Genomic DNA, 11786 nt, shown 5'->3' with positions numbered 1-11786 from the left:
TCAATGATCTGCTGACAATTTAAGTTCCTATTGTCTCCTTTACCTCTACTTTTAGACACATAGCTACACTTGGGGTTTAGCTACCCAGGCTTCTTCAGAGCTCCACAACACACAAATGATCTAAATTTTGGGGTATCTTCACAAGATTTTGTTACTTCCTGTCTTCATTAAAAAACGTCATGATTCAGTTTGTCATTGTTAGAGAATCTGGTAAGGCATCTGACCTTAAAACACAAGTTTATTGTATCTCAGAAAAAGGAAGACCTGTTTATCACAGAGAACCAAGGTTTGCATAATTTTCATCAGCAGATTTTCCATCATCAACCAATTCAAGCCTAGAATGCTGGTGCTGAATGAAGTTAAATTCTTCCTCTCTGTCCTCTTTGTGGAAACCCCAGTTCTGAATGGCCCTCCCTACAGGTCAGAGCATCTGCCTCGGGATTCTGAGGATTCCAACAGTGCTCCAGCAAGGAGCTGGATAACTCTTGGATAATGGTGAAATGAAGGACTCAGACCCTCTGGTGTCTCCCTGTTGGTACCAGATTTCTCTAGATCTCGCCCGGAGAACAAGAAAAAAGGGAGGTTATTAGGAGAAAAGGGAAACGGTATATGTACTCTTTTCCCCAGGAGTCATAACAAGGAGCAAACAAATTTGAGGCGAAAAGAAGAGTTCTCCAAACTGTACTAGGCGGGCACGTATCTGAAAGCCCATACCCATTTCCAGAAAGACCCGGGATTTCTCAGAGCCCATTCAGCATGGAAACTTCTCACAAGTTAAATATGGACGGGGTCATTGGGGATTGATTCTGGGGTCCATTCTTCTCAATCAACGCAAGTTGCGTACTGTACTGTGAACCCGGCCTGAGTGACAGTCCCGCAGAGTTGTTCAAGCTCCTGGCTACTCTTGTGACACGACTGTGCAGTTTTCCTGGAGCACCTAACGATCCTCTGGGTTTGGGGCAAGCTCGGGGCAGTCCCAGTGGACAGGATGCCAGGACGTGTGGCTTCTGTTTATGCAGAGTGACTGGACAGGGCCGAGCTGAGGGTCTGCAGGGGCCAGCGGCGGTGGAAAAGGCGCGGAGCCGGGGCGGGAGGCTGCAGAGGCCGGGCTGCTCCTGCGCGCGGGGGCCGCGGGTGGGGGCGGGCTCCCCGCGCGCCGGCTCCGGAGCCGCGGTCCCATTGGCCCGGGGACACGCCCGTCCCCGCGTGAGGCTTCGAAAGTTTCATTGAAGGTGGAGAAGCGCGCGCCCTCCGGGGAGCCGGGGCTGCGCCGCTAGGGCGAGGCTGCACCTCGGCGGGCGGGGGGCGCGCGGGCATCCGGACGGCGTTTGGTTTTCATTTTATTATTACTTTTTTAAATTGAGGCCGTGGAGGAGGGAACTGGAGCCGGATCCCCTCCCTGGCTGTGTGCTTTGGTCTCGATTTCTGCCCACGCTCGCACGATTCCTCCTCGTGAGGGAGGGACTCGCAGCGCCGCCCCCGGACCGACAGCGCGAGCCGGGTGCAGTCGGGGATGGCTCTGCGCGCCTGGCCGCTCGCACCCGGGGCTCTCCGGCACCAAGCCGGGGGGCGCAGGGGCTGAGCTGCGCCGCCGCTCGAGGAGCCGCCGCGGGGCGGCTCGGGACCTCGGGCAGCTCCGGGAGCCCGGGCGGAGGGCGGCGCGCCGCAGCCTGCGTGGGCAGGGGGCCGGCGCCCGGCGGCAGGCGGCAGGCGGCAGGCGGCAGAGGCGCGTTGGCTCGGGAGGGGCTTCTGCGAGGAAAACTGCCGTCCCGGCCCCGAGCGACGCCCCAGGAGCCCGGGCTAAAGGACAGCGCGCCCTCCTGGCCCGTTTCCCCGCCGCGCCGCCCCGGGACCCTCCCGAAGCGCGCCCGGCCGCCAGCCGAAGAGGCCGCCACCGCGGGATCGGGGACTCCGCGCTTCATGGGCCGGCCGTGGGGGGCTCCGGCGCCGGGCGAGGGGGCTCCCTAGCCGGTTAGCGGCGGCCGAGCGCCCGCCGAAGCGCTGCGGAGAGACCTGCAAGCGGCGAGCCGGAGCCAGGCGACGGGCGGCCCACAGCCCGGGGAGCGCGCCCTCGGGGCGGACGGCGCGACGGCCCTGCCTCGGGCCATGCCCGGTCGGCTGCGAGCCGCCCGCCGCCCGAGGCCCTAGGTGGGCATGGACCTGGCGCCTGCGTTGTAGGGACCCTCGAGCTTCTGCCCTGGGGTTGCGCTCGCCGGACCGCCGCGATGGCCTCGGAAGTGGTGTGCGGGCTCATCTTCAGGCTGCTGCTCCCCATCTGCCTGGCAGTAGGTGAGTGTGGTCCCCTCGCCAAGGTTACCTGGGGCGGGGGCGCCTGGGGAGGGGGCCAGGCTTCCGGGCAAACCCAAGTTAAGGGCTCCAGTGCTCGGGGATTCGCCGGGGGAGCCCGCGCCACGGTGGCGGGGCCGGCGGAGTCAGGCGCGAGCTGTGGCGGGGGGCACAGCTGGGCACTCTCGCTTGCCGCGCCGGGGCGCACGACCCGGGGGTCGCTGCTAAGGGCCCAGGCGCAGGGTCCTGGCGGCCGGGATCCGCAATGTGCTGGAGACTCTTTGTGTTGAATTTAGTTACACGTGGAATTTCTTTCGTAGAGTGTTGACTTGTGCACAAAGGATGCAGATCTGGCCGGGAGGCGCTGGCCGACTGTCTTCCAGGGTGCCATGCAGCATGGCACCAGAGTCCCCTCCGCCCCCTTGTCCGCAGACGCACAGCACATGGTGTGTCCAGGGGGTACCTAGGCCGGTCCGCCCCCACTCCATATCCCAGCAGCTGTGACGGAAGCAGTGAAGCACTCTGGCCGCTCTAAAACGAAAAGAAGTTAGAAGGCACAGGGAAACAGTGCCCTGAGGTCGCTTACTGTCTTTTATTCCACAAAAGCCCCTACAACAGAAGCTCTGGATGCTGGGGCCCTAGAGGACCAAGACCCAGTTCCGCTGTCCAGCCCACCTCCCAACCCCCAGCCCCTGTCCCTCACAGATCTTTAAAAGGTTAGAGAGTTGGATTGGGACTCCCTGGGACCAGTGAGGGTTAAGGGAAGGCCAGAAGGGAGCCTCTTCAACTCCCAGTACAGGCTTTTACTATTTCTACAGGGCCAGCGGGGGCGTTAAAAGCAACTGGGTGTCAAGTCTAAAGACTGGCAGCCTGCCTGGAGTGAGAGTTTCTTCTCTAATAGAAGATGCCTGTTACACTGAATCCCACTTCTAGAAACGACTGACAGTGCCTTACTTTTTGCTTCCCCAACCAGAGCTAGAAAACAAAATACCTTTTGCCAAGTAGCAGCTGCGTTTACAAAGAAAGCGTGGGCTTCATGGAAAAAAGCCGCCTTTCTGCAGTGTGCTAGAGGTTGAGGACTCAAGATCACACCTATGCTAAGTGTTTTATTTGTGCAGGGAGTATAAGGGGGGGGCGGCATCTAGAGTGTTTCCTGAGTGTTTTAAATCCCAGCTACTTGGGACGTCTTTGTAGTCTAGTATTGGGGTGTCAGACACTTCCTCGGAAAACACGAGAAGGCTTTCAGAGTGACAATAGTCTGTGGGGAAGACATGAAGGTCTTGGGGGCAGCCGGAGGGGTACGGTGGCACGTGCTGGTCTTTCTCTGCCATTTGAGTTTCTAGGCAGGACTATGTTGCAGGGATCTTCAGCCTTAACAACCACTCATGGAGGTGAGGAGCGCAGCACCCAGGAAGTCTATGTGGACCTCTCTCTCTCTGCCAGTTTGCTTCCGTTTCAAAATGGAAAAGGCTTGGAGAGAGCCATGGGGGAGAAATAAACCCGGGGTACTGCTGCCTTACATATATACATATGGTCTGGGGATCATCTGGGGATCCGAAGCACCTGGCACCGTGCCTGGCACGGTTGCTGTTTGCCCGGTGGAAGCCAGTGCCTGAGTTAACAAGGGGCTTTCAGTCTGAGGGCTGATCTGTGATGGTCCCTGCAGACAGGGCAGGCGGGGGCCTGGGGAGTGGCGAGGGTCCGAAGGCACTCTCTTCCTCTTGATGCCCCGGTCCTTTTCCCTCCTTACCATCCTCACCCCGCGCCCCCAGCCTTTCCCTCTGCAGCCTCCCCTCCGGGTAGCAGCTGACCATTATTGACTCTTGGAAGAGTCGGGCAGGTGGTGACCTGCTGCCAGCGCGGTCCACTCCGGGCTGAATGTCCTGGCAGCAGGGTTTGCCCGCCGTTTGCCTGGTCACCCACCCCTCCCTGAGCGTCGGCCCTTGCAGAACCCGGCTCCCGGCAGCCCGGGACGCTCCGTGGCTGTGCCATTCCGTCTAATCCCTGGCGGTCTACACCGCAAAGCCCATCAGGAGGACTCCTTGAGCTCTGTCCTGCGGAGGAGAGGAGCGCGCCGCACTCCCAGGTCCCGCGGCCCGAGGCGAGGCGCCAGCCGGCGACAAGGGCGCTGCGCCGAGGCTCCCCGGGGTGCGGGGCGGAGCGGGGAGCGCTGCCCGCCGAGGGGTCCCCGCAAGGCCCGGGCCCTGACCCCCGCCCTCTGGCTTGTTCCTGGGCGCTGGGCTCCGTAGGTAGGCTCCGCGCAGTGGCTCGCTCGCGGAGGGGACCTTTCTGGAAGGACAGCCGCTTGCAGGGACTCAGAGGCTAGCCCCCGCCCGCCCCTCCCCGCGCTCCCTGGCTCCCGGGAAAGCCCTGTCGCCCGGGTGAGCCTAGGCCGCCTGCCCTTCCCAGCGCGCGCTTCTGGATTTCCACGCATCTTCTGGTCTAGCAGAAGGGAGGCTAACCTGTGTGTGCGCGCGCGGGTGCGTGCGAGTGTGTGTGTGGGGAGTGGCCGCGGTGGAGGCCCCAGTCTCTTTCCTCCCCGACCCTGAACCTAAGGGAAGGTGCAGCCCAAGGACCTCGGACCTCGTGCCCTGCCTGCAAGAGCTCCTGGAAGACGGGGTGCTGATACTCTGAGGACCCCCTCACTTGCTGGCTGCCGCTTAGGAAAGACAACCACTTACCAAGGGCTAGATGCCTTCTAATCATTGTACTTGTAGTGACAAAAAGGGACTGGGTAGGTGTCACCTGGTTTGGGGGTTCAAGTCTCAACAAGAAGTGGATATTTTCAAGGTTATTGGAGGGTTTTCAGGTCTGCCCACTCCCAAGGTGCTACTAAATCAAATATTCAGGTCTCCCTAATATCCTGGTCACGGAGAGTGCAGTGATCTGTTTGCCATTAGAATCGATTTTTACATTTTAGCCATCTATTTTTATATCTGGGCAAGGCAACCTTCAAAGCCAGGCCTTTGCAGAAGCTTGTGTATTTAAAAACAAAACAAAACATTTCTCTAATATTGGTGTTGAAATTTTTCTGCGCAGATACGCTCTAGCCTTTTCACTTAATGATAGATGTGAAAATTAGCTGCCATTGTGTTTAAACTGACACTGAAGCTTTTTCTTTTTTCCTGCTGAAAGAAGTTTACAGAGAAGTGAGAAGTGAACTCAGGCCTCTTTTATGCAGGAGTTATGTAGCTCTTAAGCATTAAAAGCAAAATAAAAACTATAATGTTTGTTTATCATCCAAAATGAATATCCAGTGACAGATTTTCCCACCTCAGTAGAAACTGAAAAGATCTCCCTAACTATTTTTGATTACTTGGGTAGCCATTTCGATTTTTTTATCTATATAAATAATACATGGGGGAAAAAAAAGACAAAGCTTTCCATGATATTATGAAATCTCTAATAATCATAAAATGTCTGATCATTGTTGAGTACTTTACAAATGTTTTTGCACTTGTTTTCTTTTAACATGATTGTACTGCCCCCCCACCATCTTTAAGACTATGATTTGAGTCTATTCCTGGGTCAGAACTGGATTTGTACATTTTAATTCATATGCACTTGACCCATTCATTCCATTTTGCCCAGTGCTGCTTGGAGTTTCCTAATGTTCTGCCTAAAGAGCCAACTTGACCATTTTCAGGGCAGAGGAGGGGAGCTGACTTGGACAGAACAGATTGGTCCAGGAGGGGCAGAGCCACAGTGGCATCACTGCCTTATGCTTACCCTAAATGAAGTGACTAGAGCTTAGAAAAGAACAGAGCAGAATAGGAGACTATGAAACACAAAAGGAATCAACAACCAACTAATGCTCTGAGAAAAGAAATCACACATGGGTAATTGTGCAAATCCTGGAAGAATTTCTGAAATTCCTTTTAGAAATACTGGATAAAAAAGCAAAACCATGGAGTTGTTTTTGAATTATGTATGGGTGTGTCTACCTAATATATTTTTTCTTTACAGCATAATGTGTTTCTCCCTATGTAGCATGTGGCATTTTGAAATCACACTTATATACACCCCAAGAATTATAGATGATGCCTGATTGGAGGTCTCCTTCCCTTGCCCCTGCTGTCTGTAGCTCTCAGGGGAAGGAAATTTCAGCTGTTGAAGGATGCGTTAACAGTGTTTGAAGTTACTTTCTTTTCTATTACACCTTCCCAGTCTCATTTAGGTCAATACTATTTATCACTTTCAGAAAATAGAAAAGTAATAGTGGAAAGAATAAGACATATATAGTTAAACTCTAAAATAAAATATTTTGTAAACACAGATGGATACGACCATTTTGTTGCATGGGCTGTGGAAGCTGGAACTGTGTGTCCAGCCTGTAGGTTTGGCAGTGGGTGTGTTACTTTACAAGCAATAAATGCTTGTTCATAATCAATGATAAGCAGGCTGCTTTGGACCTCACCTTCAGGAAAAATATGTGACTTGGCAGTTTCAGAGATCTCCATTCACATCCTGGCTCTGCCCTTTACTATGTGATCATAGAATTGTTTTTGCTTGTTTCTCTTTTCTTTCTGTAAAAGGGAGTTATTACTGCCTCCTTCCTTGGGCAGTTGTAAGATAGTATGCACTGCGCACCTTGTATGATGCTTGACACTCTGCAGGTACTCAAAATGGAAGGTATTAGTGCATATATGTAGATGAACAGAAGAGCAAGGATGCTTGAGGAAAGTTGTAACAGAAATTAAGACTAACAGGTAGTGACATGGGTCATAAGGATACTGATATGTGTAGGTGGGATTCACATGAAAGCACCTCTGTACCTTCCTACAGCCAAGTTATGCAATTGAAATTGGGTATGTGTGTGTTGTGGAAGAATTTTTAATTATCAGGATTTTCCACACCGGTTTTGCTCAATATTCTACATATGCACAATTGCATTCCTCTGGTTAAATAATATGGTCTCCCTAGAACTATGCCAACAGTGCTTACTTTTGACTTTCTTACACTCTACCACCATTTTCATAGTCTATATCGAATATTATTTTGTTTATCTATTTTACACAGGCATTTTTCCTTTAGTTCCTTTGCTACTATAATTGTATATGAAGTTGAAATTCATATACCAGTATATGATATTATAACTTTTCCCATAAATATTCAGAACTTAGCATAGGCATACCTGGATATTTAAGAGCAATCGATTAAGAGCAATATGGTGATTGCTTTAATAAAGCATTAAATTTTGTGAAATGTGTAGATTTAAACAGTTGTTTTGAGGACATGGAATCAGGTGTACAAAATAAAACAAATCTATCATTGAATCGAGGCTAAACACAAAGCTGTTTTGGAAAACATTTTTAAAGTTTTTGGCTGTAAGAGATAAGCATTTATGAGGCTTATCACATTTACCAGATCCTTCGTTTGGCCTTTCAGACCATCAGGACATGGCAGGATCAAGAAAGATACATACTCAGAATCTGTGGAGAGAACACGCCAGACATTTTTGACTACTTCATAATTGTGACCTACCCCCAAATTATCTAATGGGCGTGGAGCACTTAGCTAAATACTTTTAAAAATTTAATAGTGATTACCTAAAACTTTTGCATCTCTTCTATTTATTGGTAGAATTTTTTAAAAACTATATATATAATGGTAATTAAATGCATTTCAAGCTTCCTGCAGAATATATATTTTTTTGTTTGCTTCATTTTATCATACAGGAAGGCGAAGTTTCTGACTGCCACTTTTGAATTATCTTATTTGCTGTATTTGTAGACACAATCCCACATTCAACTAGGATATCATGGATGGACATATTTAATTTTTTTGGTATGTGAATTTCAAATTTTAGATACATTTATAAAAAACAATGGATCTTCTGTATCTATCCGTGTGGTTAGTTCTCATTTTCTGTTGCAATTTCACCAGTCATCTGGAGATGAAGATGTTGCTAAGACTTTACTCCTTTTATTTTTATTTTCCAGTTTTATTGAGAAATAACTGACATACATCCCTGTGTAAATGAAAGGTGTGCAGCATGAAGGCTTGACTTACATATATTGTGAAGTGACCACCCACCGTAGGTGACATTCATTTTCTCATATGGATATCGTAAGAAGAATAGAAAGAAGCAAAGGATAAAGGAGAAGAAATTCTTGTGATGGGAACTCTTAGTATTTCTTCTCTTAACACCTTTGCTGTATCTCACACAGCAGGGTTAGCTATAGTCATCATGCTGTCCATTACATCCCTGGTACTTGTGTATCCTATAACTGGAAAGTTTTATATTTTGACCAACTTCCTCAATCCCCTTCCCTATTCCACTCCCTGCTTTTTTTTTTTAGATTCCACATATAAGTGAAATGATACATACAGTGTTTGTTTTGTGTTTCTCTGTCTGACTTATTTCACTTCGATGATGCCTTCGAGGTCCATTCATGTTGTTGCAAATGATAGGATTTCCTCATTTTTAATGGCTGAATAATATTTCATTGCGTGTGTATATGTAAATTTGTTTTTTTGCTATTGAGTGGTAGGAGTTTTTTAAATATGTTTTGTATATTAACCCCTTATTAGATAGATGGTTTGCAAATATTTTTCCCATTGCATAGATTGTCATTTCACTTTTTGTTGTTGTTGTTGTTTTTCTGTGTAGAAGCTTTTTAGTTTGATGTAGCTTGATTAGTTTGGCTCCCTTGTCAAATATTAGTTGACTGTGTAATTTTGGGTTTCTATCTGGGCTCTCAATTCTGTTCCATTTGTCTGTCTGTTTTTATGCCAATACCATGTTATTTTGATGACGATAGCTTATAACTTGAAATCAAGAATCGTGATGCCTCCTGCTTTGTTCTTTTTTCTCAGGATTTTTTCTGGCCATTCAGGGCCTTTTGTGGTTCCATATGAACTTCAGGGGTGTTTTATCTGCTTCTATAAGAAATGCCATTGAAATCTTGATAAGGATTGCATTGAGTCTATAGATGGCTTTTGGTGGTATTTACATCTTAACAATATTAATTCTTCCAAACTATTACTGTGGGATACTATTCCATTTATTTGTGTTGCCTTCAATTTCTTTCATCAATATCTTGTTTTCAGCATAGATATCTTTCTTTTTTTTAAGATCTTATGTATTTATTCATGAGAGATAGAGAGGCAGAGACATAGGTAGAGAGAGAAGCAGGCTTCCTGCAGGAAGCCTGATGCGGGACTTGATCCCAGAACCCCGGGATCACGTCCTGCTCAACCACTGAGCCATCCAGGTGCCCCAGCATAGATATCTTTCATCTCTTTAGTATTTTATTGTTAAATTTCTTCCTAACTATTTTATTGTTTTTGATGCTATTGGAAATGAAATCAATTTCTTTATTTCTTTTTTTTTAAAATTTCATTGTTAATACATTAATCAATCACTTAAGGAGTTATTTATTCTATCACCCAAACTCAGATGGATCCTTCTTTAAATAATTTTTCCAACTCTGAACTCTTCACCTGACTCCCCTCCTCCTCCTTGCCTTGAGAATTGGTTTGGTCAACACCAAGCTTCTTATCTTCCCTCTGCAGCCATCTCTTGTGAGCTTAGTGCAAGACTTCCCTCCTCTCCTTGATCTGTACATTTACAGTGATACTGTTGGTGGCACTGACCCTCAGGTGCAGGTGGTTTTTGTTTCTGTTTTTGTTTTTAATAAATCAAATATCTTGTTCAGAGATGTTCCTCTAGATTTGTCTTTGCTCTTTCATCCCAGACAACAGGATTATCTTGGGTTCACATTTGTGTGTCCTATTAGTGTTAGAGAACCTCAAACCTCCATCTTGGCCTCTTGACCTTTTCCATCCTTTCCAGGTGTGACTTCCCCTGCTCAAAGCTCTCCAGAATCAATTCAGCAGAACTTGGGGCTTTTGTCAGCATCAATTAATTCCAGTCTCACTCCAGTCAAATCAGACAAACCACTATTGCCATTTCACCTTCCATACAGTGCTTGGTTATCAGCCCAAGTAGTCTGTATTCTTCTCCTGGGAGCAAGTGGATTCTTTTCTCCAGTCGATAGTTGACCCTTTCGGCCAGTTTCAAGCAAAGACAATTCTATTCTTCACAAGACCTTTCTGTTTCTTAGGCTAATGAGGCTTAGATAAAATAAACTTTATATCTCTCACATGACAGTCAAGATGTAGGTGGATCACCTACATTAACTATGCTGGTACGTTAACTATGCTCCATGATGTTACCTGGTGAAGCTACTGTTGCTGTGCTATCTTACAAGTGTTTCACTCATCCCTCTGGTTCAAGGTAGCCTGTTCCCATGTTTACATCAAGCTGAGGGATAGAAGAAGTAAACTCAGAAGGAACACTTCTTCCTTACCCTGTAAGGACACAATCTGAAAGTTGAATGACTCACTTCTATTCACTTCCCATTAGCTTGAGTTTAGTAATATTATATACCTACCTAACTTCAAGGAAATCTGGAAAATATTTTTAGTTTGGCTGGTAATGAGCTCAGCTAAAAATGAGGGGAAGATGGTTCTGTTGTAGTGATAGAGAAAGAGAAAAATGAATATCGGCATACAAATACCAGTCTATGCTTCCTATAGATGAAGGTAATTTAACGTACCTTGCAGACACTGCTAATTTGTCTAACTGCCATCTCCACTTTGTTTCCAGACCTATAACTAGACTCAGGTTCCAGCAGGCTCCTAAAGGTGAAGTACAAAGTGTGACCCATGAAAATCCAAAAGAACTGAGTTTTCCAATTTATATAGACAGAAATTTGAGGAATATATGTTGGAATGGGTGTTAAGGGTATAGGATAACATAAAGAAGAAACATAAGGTTTGATTGGCCAAATTTATTGATATGAAACCACTAAGAAAAAACTCTGAATTTATTGTTGTTACTCTAGGGGTTAGAAAGGGCTCTGCTTGTTTGCCCGGTTGGTTGGTTGGCTGGAACATGGAGAAAAGGGTGACCTACACTGAGTTGTAATGCCAGACCTGTCTTGGTACACTATAGAGGAAGAGATCCAAAAGCTTAGAGAGATTGGAATGATAGAGTCAATTTATCATGCAAGAACAACTCATGCACCTTGGTCTAGAGGACACATGTTTCTCCACAAATGAGAAATAATTTGTGAGGAGACTTTCAAAATTCTTGAAGAACTCTGTGCTTGTTTTTCTCTGTAGGCCAAAAATTACAGATGACACTGCTACCACTGACTGGGAATCCTTAGATACGATGGAGATATTTGGGTCCCAGGCATCAAATGGCCCACTTAATTTCCAAAGCCAAGGTGGGTATAGTTACTGTAATGGTCAGTGGAGTCAAAGCAGTGATCAAAGTAGTCTGACCTGAAGAGAACTTGGCCTTTGGCTTGTTCCATAGTGTCCTAGAAGTGAAATAGATAAGCAATCTACTAAATTCTGACTTGGTCGATATACATGGAAGAGTTGTAGGACAAATGAACCAAAGTCTGACTTGAATCATCAACCCAGAGTCATAGCCCCTCCATCAATTCCCAAGCTTGAGCCAGTTTATAGACTCAGAACTTTGA

At 47.4% G+C, this 11786-nt stretch overlaps 1 protein-coding gene across 2 annotated transcripts in view; it reads left to right on the top strand.

Moving 5' to 3' along the window:
• The first annotated feature begins 1816 nt into the window (after positions 1 to 1816).
• PIEZO2 (piezo type mechanosensitive ion channel component 2) overlaps positions 1817 to 11786 on the top strand; it is a 447149-nt gene continuing 437179 nt past the window's right edge. For both annotated transcript variants that reach the window (XM_055324440.1, XM_055324441.1), the window contains exon 1: positions 1817 to 2289. In XM_055324440.1, the coding sequence (XP_055180415.1) occupies positions 2226 to 2289 (64 nt within the window). In that variant the 5' untranslated portion in view covers positions 1817 to 2225. The remainder of the gene's footprint in view (positions 2290 to 11786) is intronic.

This window comes from Nyctereutes procyonoides, unplaced genomic scaffold (genome assembly GCF_905146905.1).
Source record: "Nyctereutes procyonoides isolate TBG_1078 unplaced genomic scaffold, NYPRO_anot_genome, whole genome shotgun sequence".
NCBI classification, from domain to species: Eukaryota; Metazoa; Chordata; class Mammalia; order Carnivora; family Canidae; genus Nyctereutes; species Nyctereutes procyonoides.
Note: the sequence above shows the minus strand (reverse complement) of the source record. Positions and strands in the feature narration are given on the sequence as shown.